Source organism: Colletotrichum orchidophilum (assembly GCF_001831195.1).
Source record: "Colletotrichum orchidophilum strain IMI 309357 chromosome Unknown Scaffold_57.1, whole genome shotgun sequence".
NCBI lineage: Eukaryota > Fungi > Ascomycota > Sordariomycetes > Glomerellales > Glomerellaceae > Colletotrichum > Colletotrichum orchidophilum.
Genome location: NW_019173013.1, coordinates 179,674 through 207,635, shown reverse-complemented (window position 1 = coordinate 207,635; position 27,962 = coordinate 179,674). Strand labels below are relative to the sequence as shown.

The 27,962-nt window shown below is 52.6% G+C and overlaps 6 protein-coding genes across 6 annotated transcripts; 3 read left to right on the top strand and 3 right to left on the bottom strand.

Moving 5' to 3' along the window:
- Window positions 1–5,071: 5,071 nt before the first annotated feature.
- On the bottom strand, window positions 5,072–6,881 carry CORC01_07255 (immunogenic protein; the record flags this gene model as incomplete). The annotated part of the gene is made up of 3 exons (XM_022618892.1): window positions 5,072–6,292; window positions 6,347–6,536; window positions 6,595–6,881. 3 exons carry the CDS (start codon window positions 6,879–6,881, stop codon window positions 5,072–5,074), a joined length of 1,698 nt encoding a protein of 565 aa, XP_022474626.1.
- A 6,012-nt stretch (window positions 6,882–12,893) lies between these two features.
- CORC01_07254 (uncharacterized protein) lies at window positions 12,894–13,127 on the top strand (the record flags this gene model as incomplete). The annotated part of the gene is made up of 1 exon (XM_022618891.1): window positions 12,894–13,127. A coding segment is annotated over one exon (234 nt), but the record flags the coding sequence as incomplete, so codon positions are not given.
- A 5,209-nt stretch (window positions 13,128–18,336) lies between these two features.
- On the top strand, window positions 18,337–20,544 carry CORC01_07253 (uncharacterized protein; the record flags this gene model as incomplete). The annotated part of the gene is made up of 3 exons (XM_022618890.1): window positions 18,337–18,789; window positions 18,842–19,247; window positions 19,301–20,544. The coding sequence occupies 3 exons, from the start codon at window positions 18,337–18,339 to the stop codon at window positions 20,542–20,544; spliced, it is 2,103 nt and encodes a 700-aa protein (XP_022474624.1).
- An 829-nt stretch (window positions 20,545–21,373) lies between these two features.
- CORC01_07252 (lysyl-tRNA synthetase) lies at window positions 21,374–23,651 on the bottom strand (the record flags this gene model as incomplete). Its single annotated transcript, XM_022618889.1, has 4 exons — window positions 21,374–22,632; window positions 22,695–22,868; window positions 22,985–23,422; window positions 23,591–23,651. Coding segments are annotated over 4 exons (1,932 nt in total), but the record flags the coding sequence as incomplete, so codon positions are not given.
- A 424-nt stretch (window positions 23,652–24,075) lies between these two features.
- On the top strand, window positions 24,076–24,514 carry CORC01_07251 (Tim10/DDP family zinc finger; the record flags this gene model as incomplete). Its single annotated transcript, XM_022618888.1, has 2 exons — window positions 24,076–24,173; window positions 24,325–24,514. The coding sequence occupies 2 exons, from the start codon at window positions 24,076–24,078 to the stop codon at window positions 24,512–24,514; spliced, it is 288 nt and encodes a 95-aa protein (XP_022474622.1).
- A 2,648-nt stretch (window positions 24,515–27,162) lies between these two features.
- CORC01_07250 (uncharacterized protein) lies at window positions 27,163–27,558 on the bottom strand (the record flags this gene model as incomplete). The annotated part of the gene is made up of 1 exon (XM_022618887.1): window positions 27,163–27,558. A coding segment is annotated over one exon (396 nt), but the record flags the coding sequence as incomplete, so codon positions are not given.
- Between the last annotated feature and the right edge of the window lie 404 nt (window positions 27,559–27,962).

Here is a 27,962-nt window from a genome sequence, read left to right as displayed (position 1 = left end):
CAAATAATTAATTTGGCATTCTACTGCGTGCTATGAAATATCAGTCTGAGGGTCTTGAGCACACGGGGGAGGGTTCTGGTTGAGTTCCACAATCTCTTCAAAGAGTTGAAAATCCTCCCGTCTTACCCCTCTTGCAACGAGGAAGACAGACAGATGTTTACTCTGGGCTCTGAAACGGAACCTCCGAGCAGCAAAATTTCAACGGGGCAGATAAGTGTCACAGGAGACCAAGGGAAAATCTAAAAAATGGAAGCAAGATGTCATCTTCAAGTTCTGCAGCTCGGGCATAGATATAGAAAGACTTCTCCAGCGTCGATTTCGCTTTACAAGCTCATAGTCATGTCGGACGGTGTGGTAATTCGACAGCTTCCATCGCGACCCGTAGACGGACGAGTAAGGACGGGGAATACTGTATTTTAGTTCTCGCGGTAAGTCAAAGAGCTTATATTCCAGGTAGCCTCAGCTTCGAGCAATGGAATCTAGGCCTTTTGAAAAAAGGAGGAGGGGTGGCACTGGTATGAGATTCTGTAGCTCCCTAGGTCTACAGCACCTCTGATTAGCCCCTTGGTCCAGAAGTCGAAATACTTGTCCAGGGCATGTCTATATTTCCAGCAGCCGTTAGATCCTCGAGGACCACCGATCAATCTCGGGCCATATTATCAACATATAGGCGGCAATGGGCGCTTTCAACCAGTCGATGGGTCTGTCTAATGTTTCCAACATTCAAATTAATGCAGGAGTTTTATATCAACGCCCTTCACCCATGTAATCGTAATCAAAATATTTGTTTCGAGACGAGCTGAGGAGTTCTTCCCGCTGTAAACAAGGAAAAAAACTCAAGGACACAGGGTATACGTTTTTGTATACCAGCGGTGCTTCGTTAGGCATTCAGTGAAGGAATAGTAGTGATTATTGTACCGGTCTCTTCCTTGTAGAAGTTAGCAACAGCATTTCCTGCGGGTCGCAGTATAAGAGAGAAAAGGCGCATCATACGCTGTTTGCCAAGACCTCCATGGACTCTGGCCAGGAGTCCAGGTCTGAATCGGTTCATTTTTGGATTCAATGTCTCGACAGCCTTTGCACGCCTATCAAACTATGAACAACATCGCTCAGCCAGCCCGGGCTATTCCTTCGGACGCAAGACCCAGGCTCATTGGTTGATGTCTGCGGATCCAATCCATCCTTCATCGTCTAAGGCATTTTCGTACAAGCTGAATTACAAGCTGGGGACAGTGCTAAACGCAGGATGATCTTTTCTATCCCTTAGTCGCATTAAATATATAGCTCTAAACAATAACGGCAACCAGGTTGGGCGCTTTAGCTGCGTTCCGCTCACATTTATATGTGACCAGAAGTGCAAAGAGAAGCGAGGACCACAAGAGGGCGGTGACGGTAAAACTGGGATGGTTTGGTTATGCGGATATCACTTATAACGAGCTGAAACTCTACGTATGTAGAAACAAACCGGGCTTGCTGAAGGAATACTCTTTTCCTTCCCACCGCTCTCCTCCCCCAGCACATCTTATACAGCCCGAACAGTGGTCGCGATACCAAGCAATTGGGGCCCAAGGACAAGGCCAGCTTGCTCGACAAATATTCACGGCATGGTCACCTCAGCCAAGCAGATATCGAAAGTATACTTTCAGTCAAGCCAAAGTCCTGAGGCGTTGCGGGCGTACATTGGAAATGAAAACCGCATTCCAGATCAAGGGGACCGTTGCTTCCCAGATATGATGAGCAAGGCGGAGACGCCATCTCGCACAAGCGTAAGTATACCTTTGAGAATTGTGCATCTTCCATGCGGGCAGGCTTCAGGCACAATGGCTGACAGCTCTCAGCGGCCTTTGCCTAACATCTACAAGACGAGAATCAGCGCATTTTAAATCAACGACAATAAATTGACAAGTTAAAAGAGAGACGCCTGGCTCAAGTCTAAACATGGGAGCAAAACATTTCAACCAAGCGCTCCGTTCCTTCCGGGCCAAGAGGATACTTCAACGGCCTTGACAAGGCCGGGCTCGTTGATGCTATCACCAGACCTGACCCATCCGACTTTGAGCATCATGGTTTTTGGCGCTCTTCGTTTCTCGTCGCACATGTACCTAAATCGAGGATAGGCTGGCGGCCAGCCTGTCTGTACCTAGCCCATTAGCGGACAACAATCGCCCTTGGCGTATTGGTGCAAGCTATGTCATGAGTTGGGGGCAATTCCAAACGGAGGAGAGTAACATCTTGTCTAGACATTGATGGGAGGAAGTCAACAATAGAGTGGAAGAAAAGTACCCCGCTCGCCGACCATCTCAAAGGACAAGAAGGATTGCCTCTACTCATCGGCTTCGCCACAGAAGTCCAGAGCAAGCAAATGACATGAGTCTGGAGCCAACACCCTTTGACACCGTAATCATTGGACTTGTCGGAACTACAAGGCAACTAATACTACTGCGAGTGGGCTCCAACGACGTGAGCTGCAGATGACTGTCCCTTCCCAAGTACCATCAATATTCACCCTTCGCAACGATCTTCGACCAGGACCGTGATGCTCCAAACCCCTTATTGTCTCTCAAACACCTCAAAAGCAGACGTTATATCGTCGTCTCCGACTATTTTATCACCTTATTCTGCGCCACAGATACCAATTCATATTTCCACACCTGCAAACAGGATCAAAGGTCCAAGGTAAAGTGGAAAGCAAACCCACATGGCTTTTCTCCACCACTATGTACAAATAGAGAGTCTAAACTTGCATGTACCGACCCGCTCTGGCAATGTGGGTATAAGATTCGCGGCAACTTTACATCCAACTTCAAACCTTGGCATCCCGGCCCGCCGTAGTATTTCCCAATCTCTGTACACAAGTCTATATCGCACGATCCACGAATTGTTCACAATTTTGAAAGAGATTTCTTTTCTGCGGATGTTGATTGGTTGAGGTGTTTGAGCCTGCCTCTGAATCATTCAAAGAGTGAGACAGACTAGGGGATGTTCATCCGTTTCATTCGAAAGCTTTGCCATCTTACCTTGGACTGTGCCCATAAACGTACTATCATACCGTATCAGAAAACGGGGGAAAAAAGGGGGGGCCCTATTGCCTCTGGTCATAGCAAACACCCAAGTTAGAACAGTTACGTAAACAGAGTCTCGAGATTTGACTTAGAGATGAACTTGATCATAGCACCCCGCGACATCACGAGACACACGATGAACGCTGCCAAAGTTAAGGGGGAGTGACAATGTACGGTAGCACAAGCCCGCCGTTCATCCGCCCTCGGATTCTTCAGTCCAATTTCGCCCCCAAAAACCCAAGTTGAATAGGAGCCAGCCCGGTACCAAAGCTCTTCCAAGCTCCCAGACACAACCCTCCCGCATCATCTTCACGAGTCAAAGGAATGGCCTCGTACACACCGCACGAGGAATAGCCCTGAGCTCTTCCCCTCATCCCTAGGATCCAACCCAAGGACCTCCCCGACTCAGCCACCTCCAGCACATCTCCAGGACCACCCAGTAGGTCAAGGCCTTCAGAATAGAACGCTGTACTGAAGAAGCATAAACCGTCTAAGCTCATCTCTCTTACTTTGGATGCCCTTGCACGCCTCAAAGAATACAAATGTTCTTTGCAACGCTAGGTCGCATCAATCAAACACGCGAGAACGAGCCTACCTCGCCTCGTGATCTCTCCCTACTCCTGTTTTTCAAAGATCAAACCCAGCCTCAGTGCCTCGCATATGCGAATACGGCAAAACGCGGCCAAAGTGACATGCTTCGAATCCATGCGCTGAACTCGTGCGAATATACAATAAGCCAGACGAACCTGAGGCGCATGCGGCCTCTGCGAGAGGAAGTAATCTGTCCGTCCGTCCGTCCGTCCGCCTCCCAAAGACAAGACGCTGACACGAGGCCAGACGAAGAAGCGCAACGCTTGCGCCGTCCTTTCAGACCGATTAACTCCCCCTCCTCACATCCCATCTCACCTTACATGCGGTCCTCGTTGTAACCCCACCCACCCACCTCATGTGATGCGGACAAACGCAAGGCACTCGATCCAATCTGCCTTGCCATTCATTGCCCGTCCCTTGCTCTGACGCAAATTAGAAACCCGGGGTACATGACGGTGGACGCAAACCGTAGCGTTGCAACCGTTTCACGCTTGTTAACCCTTCTGGAACACGCGTCGACAACCTCGATCGGAGCTGCCGTGGTGCAAAAATGGGGTAGGGAGTTTGCTGAGCTTGGACCTGCCTGCTCGGAGCTACATCACCTTGGATAGAATGACTGACCGTTTTCGAAACTAGACTCACGTCAAAACGTCGAGGACGCGGACAGGCTTGAGAGACTTGACTTACGTGTACAGACGCTTGAGCGGCCCAGACCGAGCACAATAACTGACTCACATGTCACAAGTGTCGAAGGGCGAACGTACAGACAACTCTAGACAACACGCAACGAGCTTCTATTAAGTATTAAGTGAATGCGAACGAGCTGACACCAGCCCTAGTGGCCAGCACAGACGGTCCCATGCAGTCTTTTTCCACCAACAGCATCTCCAAATTCAAATCTGACGATTCCTAATCCTAGCCCGATTTGAACCAACACAAGAGGTCAGTCCATCTTGTCAGACCAAGGTGCTTCGATTTTTTGTCGTGGGTATTTTCTTTTCGTATTCTTGTCTGGAGCGACGGGTATAACTGGGTATCAAAGCACGATACTTGAGAAAATCAAATCAAAACAAAAAAAAACAATGACGGAAATGACTTCGAAACGACTGAAAGTGGAACGGAATCACCTCCCGCCAGTTTTCGCCTTCCGATGCGTGTACTGTAAAGAGGGAAATAGGAAAGGGTATCAGGTAGAACCAGTCTTGACGGGGTATCTTGAAATGCAGATCCGATTCCCGAACAAACCCATCCAAGTGAAATGAGTTGTCACGTGATGTTGCTCTTCTTCCGAATCTCGATCCGATGCGTGTGCACTTGTTTTTTTTTTGGCGTTTTTGTATTTTTTTGCTTCATTCAGTTGATTGTGAAGACCGAGACTGTCCCTTCCGACGAAGTGACAGCGTACCCCATTTCGCATTCTATGCGGCGGCAGTAACGGGAGCAGGAGTGGAAGAAGTAACGTTCTCGGGCTTGTTCTCGGGCTCCTCAGTGGCCTTGGAGGTCTCGGCGGCGGGAGTCTCGGTGGCGATGACGGGGGTCTCCTCAGGCTTCTCCTCCGTCTTCTCGAGCTTGTCGGCAGGCTTCTCAGTCTTGCCACGGCCCTTGATGGTAGCACGGAGCTTGGAGAAGGCACTGGTCTTCTCCTGCTTTTCAGCCTCCTCGGTATCGGAGTGAGCAGGGGACTTGGCGGGAGACTTGTCGCGCTTGCCGAAGCCGAAGGGAAGGGAAGACTTGCGCTTCTCCTTCAGGTCGGGGCGAGACTCGCCGTTGGTAGCAGGAGTGACCTCCTTGTTCTCAACGGGAACGGTGGCGGGGCTGACAACATCGACGGCGAGAGGGGTGGTAGCCTCAACTGGAGGGATGACAGGGGCGGACTCCGCGGCGGGAGTTACCTCAACCTCCTTGGCCGGGGCGGGTGTCTCAGCCTCAGAGGCGGCGGCAGCCTTCTTCTCCTTCTTGCCAAAGACACCGAAAATGCTGTTGCGCTTGGTGGGAAGAGGCTTCTTCTCCTCCTTGGCGGCCTCAACGGGCTTATCCTCAGCAGCGGTCTCAGTGGCAGCGGCAACAGGAGTCTCAGCAGCAGGAGTGGCAGGAGTCTCCACAGCGGGGACCTCAGCAACAGGGGTCTCAGCGGCAGCAGGGACAACCGGGGTCTCCTCCTTGGGGGGCTCGGCGACAGCAGGAACAGCAGTCTCCTCCTTCTCTTCCTTCTTGGACTCCTCCTTCTTGCCAAGCAGGTTGCCGAAGATAGAGGCACGTTTGCGACTGGCGGAGCGACGCTTAGGCTCCTCCTTCTTGAGCTCCTCGTCCTTCGGGGTCTCCTTTACTGCTTCTTCAGTGGCGGGGACCGCAACTGTCTCCGTAGCAGGAGTCTCGATAGCGGCGACGGCCTCAGTAACGGGGGCTTCGGTAGCCTTCTCCTCTTTCTTGGCAGGCTTGAAAGCCTCAAGAGCAGTCTTGTAGGCCTCAGTCTCGGTGACGGTGGTGGCGAGCTCCTTGGCCTCAGCGACCTTGAGCTTCAATTGGGAGATCCAGTTGTCACGGTCCTCAGCGTTGGCGGCCTTAAAGGTGTGCTTGTGGCCCTTGGCGGTAAAGTGGAACTTGTTTGCGCCATCGGCAGCAGGCTCAGAGGCATCGGCCTAGGGAGCAGTTGTTAGCGAGTGGTTTGGTGTAAGTCAGAATCAGTCACCTACCAAGTTGATGACACCCTGGGGAGCGGTCTTGTCGCCGAAGAAAAGAAGACCCTTGCCGGTGTGGGAAGCCCAGGCGGCGTTGTGGTGGGCAGTCTCGGCGGACTTCTCGCTCTTCAGGTAGGAAGACAGGCTCTTGGACTCGACGGCATCGGATCCGAACCAGAAGAACTCCTTGGAGTAGATGAAGTTCCTACGCGATAGTTATTAGTGTATGCGACGCAAACATCTATAGGTGCTCTGTAACTCACTTGGGGAAGTTGATGCCCTTGTGCTCGAGAGTACCCTCCTCGACGGGGACAACCTCCTTCTTGGCCTCCTCGATGGGAGCAGCAGCCTCAGTAGCGGCGGCCTCAGCAGGTGTCTCGGTAGCAACGGTGGTAGCAGGGGTCTCGGTGGCAGCTTCGGCGGCGACAGGGACGACGGCGGGAGTCTCCGTGGTCTCGACGGGCTTCGTCTCGGTGGCGGGAGCCTCAGCAGCGGTGGTGGCAGGGACAGTCTCCTTGGGGACCTCGACGGGCTTCTGTTCTTCGGCCATTGTGTATGATGTGTGGTGTTGAGAAAGGGGGGATTTGGGTATCAAAAAGTCAGGCGGTAGACTTGGGTATCACAATGAAAAAGGTGTTAAACAAAAGCACTACTAAAAGTACTGTATTGGTCGTGTCGAGGGGTGATGTGATCTCTTGGGTAAGAGTTCAAGAATAGAACCTCTTTGGGGAATAATGGCAGAAAAAGAAGAAGACCTGTAAATGGTGGCAGAGGAGAGACGGGAAAGGGGAAAGAAATCAAACGGGAGGTCGAGCGGGACGCTGGGGGTACTTATTTGCGAGAGGGTGACGAGAAGAGGCTTTGCCCTTGCCAGGAGGCCTGGGATGATGGAGGCTCACACGGTCCAATTAGTCCCTTGCGAAGGAGAAAAGGAGGCTTGGGCCCGTTGTGAGTGGCTACCCCCGTAAAGAGGTATCTGAGGAAGGAGGGAGGGAGGGAGGGGTGGGCAGGTAGACAGAGAGGCGAGAGAGAGAGAGAGACCGATGAGTGGAAGTGTGTCAGTGTCAGTCTAGACGGCGGCACTGGCGTGGGAGGTTGATGAGCGGTAGCTTGGACGAGAACGGTGGGAATGCGATACGGTGCGGACGGTGGGTACGACCAGACCGTAAAGCGAGAGTGAAGGGGTTGCAAAGGGCCAGTCAGAGTGCTCGTCTGATCTTAATGAGAGAGCCCGGGTAAGTGCGACGAGGATGAGAGGTCTGCTGGTCTGCTGGTCTGCTGGTCTGCTGGAAAGCCTGGGCGCAAAGAAAACTGAACGCGAGATCCAAGGTGTGGGAGTGGTGTGTGTGTGAGGTTCAACGAGCAAGGTGCGATGAGTAACAGGGGTCTGGGAAAGAAGCCGTTCCAAACGGATACTTTTTAGTGGGTGTACTTTCCCTGTCAGTATCATTCAGCATGGCGACCAGTCTGTGTCAAACGGCACACTGACCTTGCGTACCTATAGCTCGTGAGGTGGAACCTCCTTTTCTTTTTCTGATGTGTATTGGGGGTTTTCCCGCAGGAAAATTCTTTCTTGCCTTATGTTGTTCGCATCTCGTTCCCTATGATCAAGCGCCGCTGCTGTGACCTATGTCTTTTTGTGCTGGTTTGCTACGGGTGATTGAAAGGTGCGTATATCAGGAATTGGATGTACACTAGAACACAATGAAGGCTCGACGTAAGGTACGAAATGCCTTGAGGCTTGGTCTAGCGAGAGGAAAGATACTTATTCGTCGCTCAGGCTCCACCGCGTGAACCAAGACCAAGTGCCTCCCTCTCTGCGACAATGTACTTTTACTTGTACCTTAAAATGGGAGGTGGGGCATGACATTCACCTCAAGGTACGTAGTAGTAGCGTAGTAAAGTAGCTCTTCCCCTGTCGCTATGATTTTGGCGTGGTCGCTCGCTCAGTTGCCAGGTAAGAGAGGAGACTGGACATCGCGCGCTGGCCCGTGCAGCGCACAAGCGAGTGGGAAGAAATTACAAGACCCGTACGGAATGCCTTTAACTGCATGTGCGTGGAAGCTGCAGGCTGCATGCGTGCTGCTGCTGCTGCTGCATTCTTCTGCTGCGAATTGAAACGTATCCGTTGAGAGACACACGCAGAGAGTAGATGTCGCGGCACGTACCCAGCCGCGCTTGCATGGGGGCCAGGAAGAGAGAGAGTGCAGGACGAGCAAGATGCAATGACGGACAGGGGACCCCGTGGCAGACGGGGACGAGCCTTTCCACACAGTGGCCAGCGTCAGGGGGTCCTTGACTGCCTAGCCCCTGTTGCTTTGCCGGGAACATGCCATCGATGACCCACTCCCGCCGCCATTCCCAGACGTTAGTGGCTGTCCTATTTCATTTTTTAATCTTTTATTTTTGGTCTCTTTTTTTGCTTCTTCTCTCTAATACGCAGCAACGAGCCAACCTGGAGAAAAAAAACCGTCTGCCGGTTGCCCCTCCGATGCGACAACGCTACAGGATACTTCTAACCACATGTTCTTTGTACCTTTGTCTATCCGTAAGGGAGAAAGAAACTGGGAGAGAACAAGTAAACGGGTGAATGATTGTGGCATCTGTTGAAACATCGTAGCCGCCGCAGACTCCCGCTCGCTTCCTCACACCTCCTCGACGGTCCGGCAATGGTTTACCCGTTTCCCAGACCTATTCGCACACGATCAACAATTTGTTCCTTCCATTTCACGGTGGACCAGAACGAGATGGCTGGGTGATTTCGATACGCGCTGAACCCGGACCTAAACCTGGACCCGGCTGGGCCTCTTCTCCAGCAAACGTCCCAGGCGCTCTCCATCCAGTCAGATAAGGTAGAAAGAAACGAAAAAGGGGCGCCCGCGGCCGCCTTTCACATTCGCAGTTTCCGCTGGTAGCTGACTCTGGTTCTGGGCTGGAGCAGCTCTCGCTCGATCTCCTCTCACCGGCGGGATGGGTAATTAAGTCCTTTCCTTCTAGTAACGTTGGGGAGACCGACAGTGACTCAAGTGGCACTGTAATTTTCAAGCCCGGGCTTCTTCTCCGGATACCGCTCCTTGCCCTGCCCTCCCTTCGTTTCTGGCTCACCGTCCGTATCTTTGAAAGTATCCATGGAGTATGGGAACCGTTACATTCGATGGCCAGGATCCGAGGCTGTGACGATCGAAAAGTGGACGGAACTGAAAGCTGGCCGGACGAATTAAAGGATACGATGGCTCATGTGGTTCCAGACTGTTTCGTTCTTCACCTTTCCCACGGAACCATGTAATTAAAACGAAAATTGAAAGAAAAAGAAGTAGACAAACTGTCCAGGCCAGAACTCGCGTGATGTCCTGCAGCCAGCCCATGATGGACGTCATATTGCGCCCTCGAGGGATGCCGTTGAATCGCTCCATTTTCGTGCATTGCAAATGCAGAGCAAGCTTTTTGCAGGGCAACCGCACACACAAAGGTGTTCCCCCCCTGCAACAACAACGCATCTCTTCATCCCACCACCACCACCACCACCACCATCTCAGAAAGCGGGAGGGTAGCAATGAAACAGCTTCACGGCTGGTTGGCCCCGATACTTGCTTGGTTAGGTAGTTAGGCATAAGTAGGCACATTTTCACCGTAGGCACACAGGCCGGTCGATCGTCTCTGCCTATGGAAGGAAGGTCATACTTCTGGGAATCTGTGTTCGTATGCCATACGAACCGGCCTCTCTGCCCTACACGAACACATGGGAACGTTGTGACCAGCGGCCAAGTGCCGGCATGGCTGCGCAGCCGTGGCGGTCTCTCAGGCGCCTTTCGCCTTTGATATTCCGCCTAGACTATCTTCCGTATGCTCCAATCGAACCACCGTTTTCAGCGCTCAATCGGCCAGTGCCGTTCCTTTAACCTCGTCCACTAGTCTCTTCCATCGCTATCGCTAGAAGTTCGACGGTTTACGCGTCGTTGGAACTTGGGACGCGCTGCCGGCTGCAAAACGGGACTCAAAGGGTCTACGCTAGCTCTCGCCATTCTGCTACACGCGCCTTTATCCTGTCAGGTCATTTTCAAAGGGGGCGAGACATGGCCGTCCTCGCTCCTTAAACCCTTGGCGCTAAGATCCACATGGTCAAAGAGGTGGGTGGTGGGGCGGTGGGCAAGGGACAGGAAGAGGAAAGAACAGGAGCCAAGGTGGTCCCCTATTAAAAACGACCACGCCATAGGGCCACGATGGAGAAAATGGGGGCAGGACGCTCTCTGGAGATGTGCCGCTAGCTTGCTAGCTGCATCCTCTTTAAAACCATGTGACTCAGGCCAGATACCATCTAAGCAAGATTTATCCAGAGCGGGAGTGTCGATCAGTTTGCGCACCTTATCCCGAGGCTTCATTGGACTTGTCGCATGACAACTGACTGGCTAATGGGGGGGCATCCTCGTATATGGGTGTGAGAGAGACGGTGCGTGGTGTGTGTCGCGTCAATCATGGCCTCGATGGCGCCCTCCTTCACCCATGGGTGAAGCACTTGTGCGCAGAAGGAAGCCAAGTCAGCCGGGCAATGAAATGCGGTGGCCAGCCTGAGGGCCTTTGCGCCTGCACCTGCGCCTGCAAAACTGTGCAGAGGCGGCGCCATCTATTTCCTCTTGTGTCCGTAGTAGACAGCCGTACTGCGATCTGCCTGTCCTGCCCAGTCACCGTTGGGCTGTCTCTTGTCCATAGGCATTCTCTTAGGTTCTTGTGCTTCTCCTTGAATTTGGCAATGAAGGGTAGTTACCCAGATGTTTCGCACTCTGCCTCCCTCCCGTAGCGCGGTCTTTGTGCTGTTCGCCGGTTGCGCCAATCGTATCTGTATCTTGCACTTGGCTGGTGTCCGTTGAATCTTTCCTGTGAGGCGTGGCGCCATTTGGCACAGAATTAACTCTCCTTCCTGGGGGGCGCCGCGTTGTTACTGTCGTCGCAACGGTAGCGGACCAGAAAAGGACAAGTCGTTCAAAGAAGACTCGTCTGAGGCCGGCACGATGGATCCACCGTAGGAGACGACGAGAGACCATTCTCATGACAATCAAAAACAACAGCCGCCCGACACTGTGCAATTGTCATTCAATCGGAGATCCACAAACCCTTGACTCGGACCCACTCCGCATATTTGATCATGACAATCCTAGCTGCCGCCAGGCCTAGTCTTGGTCCTCTTGGGTAACAGACAGGGACTAACAAGGATGTAGGGGGCCGTTCCCCTGCCTCTCATGATCACAGGCCACATACGGGGATTTTTTTCTTTCCTCTCGAGATTCTCAGGAATGCAGCATAAGAACAGGATAGATTAAATACCCTCTACCGCCCGTCCGGACAGATGGCCTGGAAACAGGCGCATCGTGCCGACCCCGATTGCGTCCTCAACCGGTCTATCAGAAGATCAGACGCCAAACGACATTCATCAAGAGCTCCATTTGAGAGCGTGCCCGTCCAGACTCCAGACCTGCCAAGAGGGCCTGCGGCTGACTCCGGCCCGCCGGCTTCCCAGACCAGGCCTTAAAGTTCAAACACAGCATATCCCCGACGAAGCGAGGTCCGTACGAAGTACCCGCCATCACTTGGACATTGATTGCTGCTTGATGAGTGACCATCCGTAACGGGGACCAGATGCAGATGCGCAGGGACGGCAAATTACGGCCACTGCCGAGCTAAAAATTGCTGACGGACACGGCCTTCATTTCAACAAAGAGCCTTGCGCCGTCCGAGTCGGCCACTATTGGGTCCGGGGGGTTCCAACGCGGCGCTACCATCGCGATCCCATTTGACCACTTAGCCATTCTCGCCTGAAGCATACCTAGCCTGTAAATTAAGTGATGGATGGTTGCGCCCCAAAATCTGTACCTGATCTTGAGCAAACCATGACAGACGACCCGAGCTGGCTGACGGGCGACAGCGGACAGCCCGTCACGGACAACGAGACCGAAATCAGAAAGACTAAAGTTCGGAGAGTCATGCTTGACCATTATGCGGTGCCCCTGAACGGCGCGATCATGTCCTAGTAGCTAGTTGATCGACATGCCTGATGTTGTTGGAAGCCTGGAAGGCAATCGGGAGGTCAACCGAGTCTGTCTGCTCAAGGTTGCCGACCGCTTTTTCGACCAGTTTGCCGGTTGGGAAACGACTTGGGCAACTGGGAATTCCATGAAATACGGAGTAGGTTGGCTTGGAATGAGGGGGCCACCCGTGGATTGCGATTCGATGTCCAGGGTGCCCATGAAATGAAAGCCGAATCAATATCGATTTATGCCGTCAGATGCCCACCACCAAGCCCTGTCAGGTGCGGGCTGCGCGTACCTCTCTCAGGACTGTCCACCGCAACCCAGTTAGATGATCCCTGAACCATCTGCTTTGATTTTGCTTCCCAGGTCGACAAGTCGCACTTGTAGCGGGTTTCCATGTGGCCCCACGTACCTTAGTAACCAGTCATACTGGCAGCGGCTCCAGGGAGAGGCCCGGCAGCCGGAGAACAGCTCAATGCTGTGGGACGGAGACTCGGAGCCGGGCGTTCATTGCCCCTCGAATTGAAGATACGCGATGGTTTCTTGTCGCCCAAGTGGGTTTTTGGGCAATCAGGACGATAGCGATCAAGGTTTACCCAGATCCCCTAAGACTCCAAATTGGCAGTCTAAGGCACCATCTAGACCAAGGTGAAACAGAGTTGGACGATGGAATCTTTGGCGGCCTGCGAGTGCATTCATCAGACCACGTACACTACAGCCATGCTTGGCTGAATCGCGACATCGTCATCTTCCCAATCTCGCTGTCTCCCTGATCTATATTGACGAACTGCAGCATCGGGCAGCCGAATGCCCTGGTTTAAACCGGGGTTGTGGTTGCAGTCTCAGAGATACACATGACCGGAGGCGGAGGGGCATGGAAGGTAAAAGGTTCTGGGTGGCCTGGCTAGGAATGGCGTCGATGAGGGATGGTATCGTGTCGGATTGCCTAGCGTGAATCCTAGAGGGAAGCTCGAAGATGGGCGTCGTCGAATCAAATACCCGAGGTGGTTTATGTGTGTCGACGGCTCGAGATAGAGGGTTTGGGCCTTGTGAGTTGTCGATGATGATCTTGCACCTCGCCGCCTTAGGTGAGGATCGTGATTGACGTCCATGTTCACTGGCAAGTGCATTACATAAGACAGGGGAAGTATTGACTGCCACGGTGAAGGCAAGCACACCGCACAATGGGTAGGCAAATGAACGGCCGCCAGGGAAGGAATCTGCCGGGTTTTCGTCGCGAAGGACGTAAGGCAGGGACGGATACATCATCCCACCCTCGTTCTTGCCATATGTTCTGGGCCAAGGCAAGCACCAAGTAGATGGCGCCTTCTTAGCCCACGGCGACGGATCACAACAGGTCTTCTCTAGAATCTATTCTCGTGCGTCTTCCATATGCCTCGACCCCGGTCCAAGGAAGGCAAACTCGCCCACGGCCACCCAGCACCGTGACGACCAACCCGGATGGATCCGTCGACTGATTTCCTATCCCTGGCTTATTCTTTCCGCCTCCTGTACGGATACTTGGGGCTGTGTTGGCAGTGGCCCAAAGAATATGCGGCAGATCATTCCCCCCATGCCTTTGTTGCGTATGCGCATGATCGTACGTACTTTATTTCCTTTTCACGCAGTGGAGATGACCGTTTGAAATGCCGTCCTCGGTCCGGCCATTCTGCGTCATCTGTCATCTTGTAAACCCATGTTGCCACAGCCAGCAAACGTCAGTCACACACGTTCGGCGGCATGATACACTCCGCACAGCTGTACAGATTGTCAAGGGCACAAGACTCTGGCATACAATAACTAGAACAAGGTATCTACATGTGAGCAAGCACTCGATATCTGGCATCTAGATATGCCTCTGCCGCTGGTTTGATGGCCCGCTCATGCCATCGTCTAACATCTGAGACAGACGGGCTGGGGGTAGCTTACAACGGCTTTGGGGAGTGAAACATTGACACACCACGGAAGACTGCAACCACCACCGCAACACGGCATCCACAGCTCACGCTTCCTGGATCTCTAATGATCTTACTGGCCGACATAACTGCGTATTGGAAGATGCCAACGATTTAGATATCCTACACCGGCTCGCCCGGCTCGCCCGGCCTCGGACTTACGTCCCGCCCGTTTGCAATGAGGAATCTTGAGAATTCACACATCTCCCCGCGGTTTTAACTCTTGCGACGTTGATCACCCGAGAATCAGATTCAGCTTTGACAGCGCTGTCCCGGACTGCGGATCCACGGGGGCCTTGCAAACGGGACTGGTCGGAGTATATTAACTCCCCTCCCGCGTCAGGCCACGCATTTAGTTACCACGACTGCGCAGTTCGTCGGAGCTCGATCGGATGGCCGACAGTGATGCTCTCTCTGGTGTGTGCGATATTAGCAAGCACACCACTTCAACGCTGGAATCCGGCCACTCAGGCGCATTATCGGACGCCCTTCGCCAGCTCAGCCAGCTCAGCTGTTGCTTGCTGATCCACGAAGCCCGCAGGTGAAACAAACCCGTCTCTCGTTTGATGCAGGTGGGGGGGGCTTGATTGAGACACACGCAGAAGGGCAGGCATTCCGCCGCAGTAAAGCGATGAGGCCGCCAGATTCAGCCCGAGGAGGCATTTGAGATAAGTTAGCTCAGCTTACTGGCAAGGTGACCCAGGTCTATTAGAGCTCCTGTGCCCGAACCTCTTCGTTTCCCCAAGCTGAGATGGCTTGTCGTCGGTCAGGGTTCCGGTCACAATTGAGGGGCAAAATCGAATTGAGGATAACAATCTGATGTCCGTTAGGCCCGGTTATTTACCATTGTCGACGATAAATGAGGTAGTCAATGGGAGTATCGATGCCCAGAGTTTCCGCATTCCTGATTTTGCCGTTGGCCGCATTGGGCCTGATTTTCGGTCTCCTTCATCCACACGAACTTGCGGTGACGGTCTCCGACACTGGCCCGCCTCGGGTTGTGTGGTTTGTACACCACCATTCATGTGTTGATCCTGATTGTCTACACACCACGGCTGGCAAAGCCCGGCACACAGAAAAAACGTTCATGCAAGCCCCGCCGTTGGCATGCACATGATGCATTTGGTTTCTCGGCTGTCTCCCCTCACCACGTTCTAGATCCCCGCGCACCATTGCATGTCTCGCACCACGACGAGTCAAGTGCCCGCCATCAAGCAATCGGAGGGTCGCGCAGGTCGCATTGCTCGACTCCTCGACGTCAGCCGTGCCACAATTTTGAGTGAAGTCTCTATGCCGTTATCACCGCCGGTGCCGCGACTCCCTAGACGCACCCAACCGTGCCAACCAGCCTAGGGGCCATTTTTGGCGTCATCTGTGAGATGTTCTGGCTGATGATTCATGCTGTACTTCCAATAGGGAATGTAGCTCTTATCACACCGCATGTGCAAAGTGTCAAGCCACTTTTGAGGCAGACTTGCAAAGGACATGCTTTGTGGCTTCTGAGGTTCCTCGTCCGTGGAGGTTTATGTTGCATGTCATAGGCTTTACGTCGGCTGAGTTTGACTTTCGAGGGGAGCTCTGCGGAGTTCCTTGCAGCTCTACGGTACCCGAGTCTCACGTCGTCTTGTCGGACCACCCCTCGGTTTTGAATCGACTCGAAACTTTGTTTGCTATCATGTCTTATTTCCAAACATCAGTCTCGGGTTGACTCTCGATAATGCAAAAGGCTCGCTAGTATTCCGACTAGTCGCAGAGGCCAGGCACGTGATCATAGCTAACGACATCTAACCTGGTCTAGTGTCTACACTCTTGCATGCTAAAAAACCAAGAGGGCTGCTTGCGTGAAATCCTTCTAGAAGCGCTTCAGCAAGCTTTTTAAGAGTCTGGTCCAGTCGTCTCGTGATGATTTGCTCCCTATACTCACAGTATCATGATGGAAGAGGAGTTCGTCGCTAGATACAGCAGAGATGTGTCTAGTAGTGCTCTTAATATCCTGCTGGAATATCAGTATCCTATGGATTACTTATACCATTGGTAACCACTGGGTAACTTCTGCTTCGTGTATGGACTAAGTAAGGACAAGTTTCTAGTTGCATCGGGAAATAAAGAACATATCTCGCAACAACCGGAGACATAACTTCAGAGAGCATAGCGCGGTTGATTTCGTCGGCTATACCCAAACATCGAGCTTGATATGCTGCTCAAAGCACCGCCGTGACATCACCCAACAGAAATGACTGATGCTGCAGCTCCTAGAATCTGCAACTCATGGCCTAATTCCAATCTTCTAGGCCACTCTTTCTGGAAGTTATTGTTCAAGGCTGCTGCTCCTGCTGCTAGTTGGTATCCCGAGGTCACACGCGGAACAAGAACCAAGAGCGACATGTTCAAACAGCCAGCTTGAGCAAAGAACCTGCGTACAACGGAAATTAAAAAGCAGCTGAAACATGGCTGCAGTATATACCTTTTTTGAGCTCATAGTAATTCAAGAGTCCACTTTTTAGATAACTGCCTCTCAGAAAGACACTTCTTGAGGCATACGTTGACACGAAGCACCACGCCACGTACTAATGTAGCTATGGAAAGAAAGTGTCAGCTAAATAGGTTGGTCTGGCTCTGAAGGTGCTAAGGCAAAATAAACACGTCGCTATCTCGAACGCTATAATTGGAGCCTGGCCTAGCACGAGCTGAGACGAAGATTCTGGTTAAAGGGGCTTGTCTCTTGTGATGAACAAGCTTGAGAGGCATTAACACAATTTGGCCCTCTGATCAAAGATGGGAATTAGAGATCTGCTCCTTTCAAACCCAGAGGAATCATAAGAGTTCGTGAGAACATGTGAGAAGTCGTGAAGTTTATGAATAGAGCAGACCCTCAACGGACTCATTTTGGCTGGGCCCAAAGGTTCGAGAACTGGAAGGGCGTGGACATCCGCACTACAGCCTGGATTGATCGAGGAAGGTGGGATTGATGTCCCTGCTCATACAGACTATATTCTTTCAGGTTCTGTCTCCAAGACCAGCCATAAGCTGAGCCCTATCAACATTGGGTCCTCCAAGTAACATGCAATATCACATACTATCATCACCGTCAATGTCGAGATCATCCTTGCCTCTGAAATCCGACCAGGATACCGAACAGGATAGCAAAATCGCTTCATAATGTATTTTACTGTCGTATTAGTAGATATCTCACTTTCACTGAAGTGCTGAAATAGCTCCTTCCTCGTGGGAAAAGTACCATCATACTTCTCAGCTTGTCAACTGAACCTTGAACTGTACCGTTACAACTGAACCTCAGCAGCAAGCTGACAGAGCTTGCAAATGATAGCATGAACCTTTGCGGCTTGTATCCAGCTTTCTACCACATCAATGGTCTTTTATGAGCTCTGAAAGCTCTCACCTCCGTAGCGTGATCACCCTGCACGTTCCATTTTTCATCCTCATGGTGAAGTCCATCCAACCAGCCAAAACTCCCACGACCCTGTCACCTGACAGCACCACCAGCAAACAGCAGACTAAGCCTGAGCAGGGTAACAAAAGATAACAAAAGAAGAGAAAGGAAAGAGCCATTTGAGCTGCCTTCCATTCTGGTTTCTGCAGCTTTCGGTATTGTCTACTTTTGGTTCACTCTACCTTTGGTCAACTTCACCTTTGGTCAACTTCACCTTTTGTTGATTCCTTATACCTCCTACCTCCGTTACCTTCACAACCTTTCCCGCTCTCGCTTTTATTTCTAAAGCAAATTAGTAGCAGTTGCTCTTACTCAACTTCTACATCTACAATCTCCATCTTCCCTACACAACACTCATTGGAAGCCTGAAGCCACCTGGACCTCGCTTTCATAGCCTTGTTCCACTTCTTACTTCTTACTACCTTCTTTATTCTTTCCAATTGGTAACGTGTCTTCCTATTCACCATTATCGCTCTCTACTTCGGCTTGTATCAACTTGGCCGGAGTGGAGAAAGGCGTACGCAATCCCTAAACGCTTTCCTTGAGTTACCAAGGATAAGCCCTAAATACAACACAATGGCGCCCTTTCGGTCTTACCGTTCCAGCAAGATGGAGCTCATGGTTCCCGCAGACGGAAAACTCCATGCAGTTGTCGGCCGTACTTTGGAGGAACAGAGCCAGCACCAGGTGAAGCTTGTCACAAAGCTACTGGCCGGTCCCAATGGCTTTTTAACTCATCTTCCCTCGAATCAACCCCCAAGCATTGCCTTCTGGAACAAACTTCGGCAAGGATACCTCACCGGCGCCAGAGTTCTTCCACATCAATCTGATCAGTCGACTTCCAGAGCAGGTTCTGACAAGCCAAGCGATATCAAGGCAGAGAAGACCAACACTGCTCTCGAAAGGCTCTTGAAGATGATTCCTGTCGGCCGCGAGATCATTGCCCATTTGTGGCTGGTCCACACCCCAAGCGTCGGAAATTTGGCCTCGACCTCGAAGGGATGCTCTGATGCCGTTGCGATCTACGTGGTGAGCAAACCTTCAAAACAATCTTACCTACATAAAGCTTACACCGTCATAGTCCAGATTCAATCTGCCCTCGGGCAGTTACCAGGACTGCGACTGGCTTCCGTCTCAGCTGAAGTGCATGGACGAGGCCCAACGTGCAACAATTGGCATCGGTGGCATCGGCCGCAATCTTTTCGTTCGAGGCAAAGACCCAAACGTTGAAACCAGCATCAAAGGTTTTCCCACCGCTTGGGCCAGCATTGTAGAGCGTGAGAAACTGAACGAGCTTGCGGAACAAAACAGGACCACCAACCACCAAATCTACATGGCCTTCATTCCATTCCTCATGGCGGACAAACTACTCAACGCGGTTGAGGAGAGCTGGAGATGTCGTCATGAGGAGATAGGCTTGTCTCCTACTGACACAAATGCCGTCAGAGACACCTACCTGAGAGAGATGAATTACAATATTCCCATGTGTGAGTCCTTCAACGCATGCTCATGGTGTTTCGTGAAGCTAACAGAAGAACAGTGAGGTCTCTCTGCCAGTATGGCGGCGCACTCAGAGCTCTTCAGCTGCATGAGGTTCCCATGATGGACCTCCGGATGGTCGAGTTGGTCCTCTCGGCATGCCCTGTACTTGAGGCCTTGGGAATTGTCAAGTGTGAGCTCCTCCACGTCGCCGACGTCAATCCACTTCTCGACATACTCTATCGACGCTCCAAGGAGACGGGTAAGAAGTGGAAGAGTCTCCAATTCTACCCCCGATCTTACATTGGTCCCCTATACAACCGCACAGGCACCCATATTGTTTCTTGGGATCCTCTCAGCACCAACGTCGAGACCAGTCTCCTCATCACGGTCTTCTGGGCAATCATGAAGGCCATCCCCCTGGGAATTGACCTCGTGTCCGAGGGTCAAGCTTTCCGCAAGTTTCTCGATCTGGTGCCAATGGTGCCCGGCGAAATCGCAGTCTTCCTGCATCACGTGCACTCATGGCTCGACAAGGCAAAGAGTTCCGAGACCGATAACATCCTCCCTGGCATCGCCGAGTCCCTTGAAGACCAGGTCCTCCTCAGTATGCTCCTGGGTACCAAGGAGAGGAAGAGAATGGAGAAGCATCTGCGAGCGATGTACTTCAACGACAAATACGAATGCTGCCGTTGCGGATGTGAGATGCTCGCGATCCTGTTTCGGAGCGAGATGAAGCTTCGCGCAGCAGGACATCGCGTCTGTCGCATCTGCGACCTCCGACTCGAACTCGATGGAGAGAATCATCACCGACTCCATGATAAGAGGACAATGATGGACCACTTCCTCAGCTCGCCAAAAGATACTAGGGAGAAGACCGCGCCTACCGACAAGGAGCTCCTGGAGGTCTTGGCCCCTCCTCACCGCAACCCTTTCATCGCTCCTCCGTATCTCGAGAGCATCTGTCGTGCCGAGGCTATTGTTCACTACCGAAAGCTCCCTAAGGTCCAGGACCTCATCGATCCGGATAGAAATTTCGACATCCTCGGCGCCTCGGGACAGGCTGCAGTTTTCGATGCCGATGAGAAGGGCAGCCAACTGTGCGGGATTTACCTTGATCACCCGACCCTGACCCAGCAGACACTCTACGCGGATCTGGGAGTCCAGAACATGGCCAGAATTCGCAGCCAGAGCTGGGAGCATGTGATCTGGAAGAACTACTTCAAGGACGCTGGCTTAGCCGCGCACCAAGAGGCGGCGCTGGCCGCCGGAGACGAACCGCCCAAGCCAGCCGGCTTCTGGTGAGAGCTCTCGAGAGCTCTACAGGACAGACTCTACTACATTGACTTGCCGCATTCCTGGAATGCATAAATAGACGGCATCCCTACCAAACATTATTACCATTGGTAGACTGGCACGAACAGTCAGGATTTACAGAAACAACAGACGGTATTCCGACAACATTTCTTAACAAGAAACTTCTCGGCATCTCCCTCCTGCGGAGCATGACAAGATGATATCGGACTTGAAATGTGGAAGACATTGGTTGCACTTTGCAAGATGGACTGGAAAGATATGAGGGAGGATTTTCTGCGTTGCTTCGCAACACACTATTAGACGGCAATGACCGCTGTCTATCGCGAACTCGGTGCCATGCACCTCCACCAGAGTGGAGGCAGAAGGAGAGAATTTCCTCTCTATACACCACGCTATGGCAAACGAGAGAAAGGGATATTGATTCGACAGTTGCCTGGTTTGGTTTTGCTCAGACGGTTCAGTTGGTTTTGCTCTTTCTGGTTTTTTAATTCGGTTTGTTGCTGCCAAACTCTACTCTATCGTTCTCGAGGAGTAGGCTTAATTGGTTCAGGCACTTCATAGCAGTAATGGCCATTCAGTCTCATGGTCTTGTGATATGCACGGTAATCTACCGCGTGAAGAAAGTGCCCGATACTCTCTAGGATACCGAGCCGGTCTTGTTCTACAGTGTGATGCATCTATGAGTCTCCGATAATGTACAAAATTATTACACGCTACCCATGCGTCCCAACTCCATCTGACATTACAAAGCCAATGCAAATAAATGACCTTGATCGACAAACCAAGCGGCGAGGTGAGAGAGAGGGATGTGTGCCGCTCAAGAAGACTCCGAGCGGTTCTGTGGCGCCTCAGCCGATAACCCAACCACATTCCTCAACGTGCCAAAGCTCAAACAATCGCTGATCCGACTGGCGCCAGAGAACAGCATCACGAGCCTCTCGACACCGCAACCCCAGCCGCCCGTGGGCGGCAAGCCGGCCTCGAGCGCCCGAATGTAGCTCTTGTCGAGCGGCGCGTCCCGCAGCGGGTGCGGATCGTCCGCCTCGAGCGGCGCGGCGTCCTTGCCGGTGCCAAAGAAGCGGTGCTCCGCGAGCTTGCGCGCCTGCGCGGCCGGGTCGTTCTCCTCCTCATACATGTTGGCCAGCTCGCGGCCGTTGACGAAGAGCTCCGTCCGCGCCGACACGAGCTGCATCGTCTTGGGGCAGACGAAGCTCTTTGCGAGCGGGGACATGCAGGTCGGGTGGTGTGTGATAAAGAGGGGCCCTTCGAAGGATTTGGGCTCGAGGTAGACGGCCGCCAGGCGGTCGAGGAGCTTGGGCATGGTGGGCGGGATGCCACCGGGAACCTCAATCTGGCTGAGGGCCAGTACGGCGACGAGCTCCGAGTAGGCGTCCGTGCCGGTCAGCTTGGGGAGGCGGAAGCCGAGGGCCTCCTCGAGGGCCGGCACGAACTCGAGCTGGCGGAAGGGGCGGGCGAACTTGGACTGGTCGATGGGCTGCAGCGAGGTGAGCTTGGTGTCGATGAGCTCCTGGCAGTGGCGCGCCAGGCCGGCGAGGAGCTCCTCGGTGCGGTCGATGAGCTCGGGGAGATTGGTGTAGGCGCTGTAGAACTCGCACATTGTGAACTCGGGGTTGTGTGTGCCGTCGATCCCTTCGTTGCGGAAGGCTGGGCCGATCTCAAAGACCTTGTGGACGCCGCCAACAACGAGGCGCTTGAGCCAGAGCTCGGGCGCGATACGGAGGGAGAGCTCCTTGGAGGGGAACTCGGTGGCCTGGGTGGTGAAGGAGCGGGCGACGGCGCCGCCGGCGTTCTCAGCGAGGATGGGCGTCTGGAACTCGAGGAAGGACTGGTCGTGGAAGTAGTCGCGCATGTACTTTGTGATGTGGGACCGCATCCGCAGTACGTCGGCGACTTCGGGGTTGACCATCATGTCGACATGGCGTTTCTGGGCCTTGGTCGCCGGGTCCGTCAGTGTCTGAGGGATCTGCTCCATCGCGGGGGATAGCAGCTCCGGAAGGACGATGGCCTGGAGTGTAAGCTCGCCGGTGCTTGTGCGCGTGGGCTTGCCGGTGATGGCTGCATTATTAGTCTTAGCATCATGTCACCCAGCTGAAGTAGTAGCAGCACACAGGGCTTACAGATGTGGTCGCCCTTCTCGATCAGTCGGGCAAAGAGCTTAAAGGTATCAATGTTCATGTCAGGGACGCTGCCGAGGTTGCGATAGTTGATCATGCCCTGGATCTTTTCGAACTCATTGACAATGGTGACGAAGACGAGCTTGTTCCCGTGCAGACGAACAGATTGGACGCGGCCTGTGGCCTGTCAGCGAAGGGCCGATGGTGATGGTGGTTAGGGACGCCGCCGGCCACAAGCTGCTGCTGTTGCTGCTGCCCTTGTGGAACGACGACTTGTATTTCATTCTGCGTACCATACAAGGTGACGACCTCGGCGTTGCTGGGGTCATCTAGCTTCGCATCTTTCCAAATCTTCCTAAAGGCAGGGACCGACATGGGCTTCTTGCGATGGACCAGCCGCGGATGCGTCTCCTTAATCACACCCCTCTCGCGCACCTCCTCCAGCGCCTGGAGGCGCATCTTTTTGAACTCTGATATCCTAACTTCTTCACTCTGCACAGACTTGTCCTGCTGATGCTGCTCTGCCTCTGGTGCTACCCTATCCTTCTTTTGCCTCTTTCCCCCGGCCCCATCCTGAACACTGGCGCCGCTTGGTCGCCCGACGTGGAAGGACTGAGCTAGTCTGGCGACTGGTGTGCGTGTTGCCGGCCGCAAAAGCCGTAGACTCTGAATCAAAGCCATCGCGTCTGTTTGCTTCCTATTAGTTTCGTTGTTCTTCCAAGAACAATGTGCTGTGAGGCAGGAAACAGGGTAATAAATGTAGGATGTCAGATAATAGGCGGTTTAAATCAACCACAACAAAAGAGCTGTGTAAGTCGCAGCGGTTCTGAATTGCTTGCAATCATCATATGAGGGAGAGAGAAAGAAAGAAAAAAATGCATAGCGAAGCTGAGACTTACCACCATAGTTGCCCAAGAAGATTCTGGCTCTTCTTGCTGTGGACAAAAACAATGTTAAGGTCGCTGTGCAGAGAAATTTTGCGACGGCGCAGTTTTATCGTTGCAGGAACGGGTCCTTGACGTTATCGATTAAGCAGCGCGGGACAAGCCGGCCCGAGAAAAGGGTCTAACAACTTAGCGATGATTGGACAGCAAAGGTTCCAAGCGGGGGTCAACTCCCTGTTCACCTCAGGCGAGCTGAACTGGGCTGCGGCGCGCATAAGGTAAGGTAAGGTACCTTAAGGTAGGTGGTAGCTGACACACGATAAGATAAGGCAAAGGAGCTCTTCGTAAAATCTCGACTCTGCGACGTCAAGCAATCTAGCTATCCCCAAGTCAATAATCGTCCCCTTTGCCGCCGCATCCCACTAGCTTCGCTATCGAACTATCATCACTTCGCTCTCTCGGATTTCTCCAGAAAAACTAGAAACACCACAACCGCCAATATGTCTTTCTTTGGAATGGGCCGCCCCAAGCTGTCTTCGGACGAGAAGATTGCCATGGCTGAGCAGGAGATGCGTCTGCTGGCCGATATGCACAACCGGTACGTCACCATCACGCCGAATTCTTGCTTCAAAAACCCTTTCGAGGGCCAAACCCAACCCAAAACGAGCTGGCGGATAGAGAACAAACTTGAGGAAAGAAGGGGGACTTAATCTATCAAGACACAGCTATGCTGACATGCGTCATTATAGCTTGACCAAAATCTGCCAAACCAAGTGCCTCCCCGACTACCGCGAGGGCGACCTCAACAAGGGCGAGTCCGTCTGTCTCGACCGCTGCGCCGCCAAGTTCTTCGAGGCGCACATGAAGGCGTCGGAGGTGATGCAGAACGAGAGCCAAAAGAGAGGCGGCGGTGGCGGTATGGGAGGCGGCATGTTCTAAGTCGGCAATGGAAAAGAGACCCTAAATAGGGAAAGCCTGATGAGATGTTGATGAGGTCAACAGAGGGTGCCCGGATACGACACAGAGACGGAGAGCGTATCGACAGAGCGAGCTAGCCTTCGGTAGGCTGGTTTTGCTCTCTGTTGCATATGCCACCACGGAACAGTATCTCGGGGCGAGACAGGGATATGGATGGGCGGTTATCGGCATAGCGTCGCAAGCTTGCGCAAAGCTTGGGATACAGGAACATTCGGATGTATTTTTGAGAAGCGAAACCTGCGCCGGGAGCTTCGTGTATAACATAGGGGGACTAAGGCCAAGTCCTATCAATGAGAAGAACTACACTCACCTTCAGCTTACATTCCGGCAAGTGGGCGATAAAGATGTAATATATATTGCCATGCTTTACAACAGCCATTCTCTCGTACCCCTCAGCTCGTGCTTTGATACCTAGCTGTTTTGCCTTTAAACTAGATTACCACAAATGAGAGACGTCTCAAGTTGTGCAGTATTAGGATTTGAACATGTTCATAGACACCAGCTCTCATGAGCTCGTTAATAATAGGTAATGTGTATCAATCCTTGGGTCACCCACCTGCCCGGCCCATGACTGCCATTCAGCAATTTGGCACGCGATGTTATCAACCATTCCCGCCTTCAGAAAGACGAGTAAGAGCTGCGTCAATGTTGCCTGTAGCAACGCTACAGAGGCCCTGCATCTCACCTGAAGTAGAATCGGGGGCTCTCACAATTGCAATTGACGTCAGGTGTTAGCCCCGGATTATCTCGTTCCTATACATGGTAGATAAGTTGAGGAATCCAGATGTGTAAAGCAAGGGTAACGTCTAGTGCAAGGTACTCTGGAAAACGTTCGAAGGTTCTTTCGGCAAGACTATCCAGCGCCAATACTTGTATTCTTTTGTACAGACGTTGGCCACGTGATATATCTCGTATTAGGATGCAAATGATTGAGCTATATTACTCCATGAAGGACACAGTTGGCTCGCCAGACTCAAAACATTCGACAACGTAAAATCACAAGAATTGTGCGATTTGACAGGCCACAGCGGCAAAGCTGGCGGAGGTTACCCGCATCAAACTACTTTGACGGCAATCAAACAAACCCGCGGGCCCCGTTCATCCGTTTTAGGCGAATTATAGAACATACTATTAGTTGGTTGTGACCTTGGGGGAGCATTCTTGATAAAAACTTCGCTGGCGTAGCAGCGACAAACTCCTTTTTGGCGAAAAAAGTATCCAAAACGCGTAGCCATCGTCATTGTTGACGGCAATCCGTAGCCGAAAAATATCGGGATTCAGCCTTGGCCTTTGTATCTGCAAGAAAGTCTGCCTCGTCTTCCTCAAATGCTGCCTGGACTCACGACGCTTTCTTAGCAGCTCGGCGCCGAAGAGCCAAGTTGGGTACATGCTCGGCGCCTTGGGCGCCTCCGAGGTACCGTAGTTTCAGAATGTCCTGCGTGGGTGGTTCGAAGTGGTAGCTTCCGGCTTTCCGCGCAGATTATATTTCGCGTGCGGACTTCTTCCTGGTACCTGGAGTGGATTCGAAAAGAAAAAGCCCACAAGATCTCCGGTTGCCCGCTGGTCCCACGTGATGCCACGATGGTCTTCGTGGCCGAATGACAGAGTGGATTTTAGATAGAATACCATTGAACAGCCTCGGCTGAGAAGACAAGCAAGACATTGAGTTATTGAGGCAGCTGGCACGGCTCGTAGATATTGGTCATGCTTCGAGCCCGTCGGGAATATGTAGCAACAGACTAAGTAGTGCGTCGGGCCCCAATTGATAGACATCAATTAATCAATGTGAAATAAATGGAGCAACATTGGTCAAGTTGTCGGCAACGATGACATCGGGAAAGCTAAATAAATCATCCGAAGAAGATGGGAATAATTGGTAGAAAACAATAGTGTTCAGCCAGGGGCACACGCTACACTGCAGCAGCGCAAAAGCCCGCCTCTGGTGCCAAGCAAATGCCACAAGAGCCACCCAAGTGGAGGGTCATGTTCGTACATGACTCTCTGTCACCTAGGGATTCACTGAGCAGTGGGCAATGGATTGCAGGTGTCAATTCGTCGACCGCCTTTCCATGTTACCCCAGAAACCAGGGGGTGTTCAACATTACAAAATGAAGGACTCCTTTCGTAATGTATACGAAAACCAAAGAAATGGGGCTCTTCCCGGGAGGTGTTAAACACAGAATCGAGAAAAGGAACAAGATTCCCCTGTCCCGTAAGGTTCCTCGGAGGAATCCAGTAGGCGAGATTGTCAACTGGACCTTTGTCGCCCCCAAAGTAATCACACAAGCCTTGAAAAGTTGGCCAGGTCTAGGCTTTGGAGCCTGATTTGCTCCTTGCAGAGGAAGATGCAGAAAATAGAAACGGACATTCTGGTAAGGCAAAGCGCAAGGCAGTAAGAAGGCTGCGGGTGCGACAAAGTTGGTGGCCGGGGAAGCAATGCCGGTTAATGTACCGCGGGCACCACCACATGGTGGAATGGGGAGTGATGCATGTCCCAACTTTGTCAAGCAACTCACACCCGAGAGCTTGGGGCTCTGTTTGTCGACTCGTTTAGATCTGCGACAGGGGGAATTGGGGAACGGGCATTGGACGGGCAGCGACGAGAATATTCAAGCCAAGGATTGGACGTGCTGTCCCGCGCTGGGAAAGTTGGGCAAACTCAGGGTTTTGAAGGAGAAAAGGGAGAGTGACGCTGTTTCAATAATTCGGATGAAGACGAGAGAATTGGCAGGCCTGGCGTGTGTGGTGCGCGGCTCAGCCAGCATTGGGCTTGTTTCGTGCGCATTGACGGGCGGACCGTACCAGATATTAGAGGCGCACGAGAATCGTAGGGCAAGGAAGGATTGAGCGGATGAGACGTTGACAGGAATTCCGTTCTCACTTGAGTCTGGTGAAAGGAAGCCCGTGTATGAGTTGACGGTGAGAGAAGGTCTTCGCGATGGTGGTTCAGTCGACGGAGCCTCAAACCGTGGTGCCGCGGTGGAGTACCCGGCGTGGCTTAGCGGCTTTCCTTCTGTCTGCCGACTGCATTGTTACTGTGTTCTGCACAAGGCCGATCATCATCCTCTCTCTCTTAGGTGCGTAGGTAATCATGGTACATTCCCCGTGGCGGCGTTCACGGGCGGGTTCTAGTGGGGGGGGAGGCTCTGGGGTCGGAGGCCGTGGGTCCAGAAATGAAGTGCGCGGGTGTGGACGTAGGCGAGGCATTGATGACTGAGGGTGGGAGGGATGTATCTGTAGCGAGTGCGGGAGTGCAACGGTGGCTGGCGGACGGGTCGTGGAGATGATGGTCTCTTGGTTTGGGTCGAACTCACGTAGCACGCCTTAATGGCTTTGGCGACCCCGGGAATGAGGGCAGACGGATACTGTAAAAAACAGGCGCATAAGGTAGGGAGGCCTCATCTTAGGT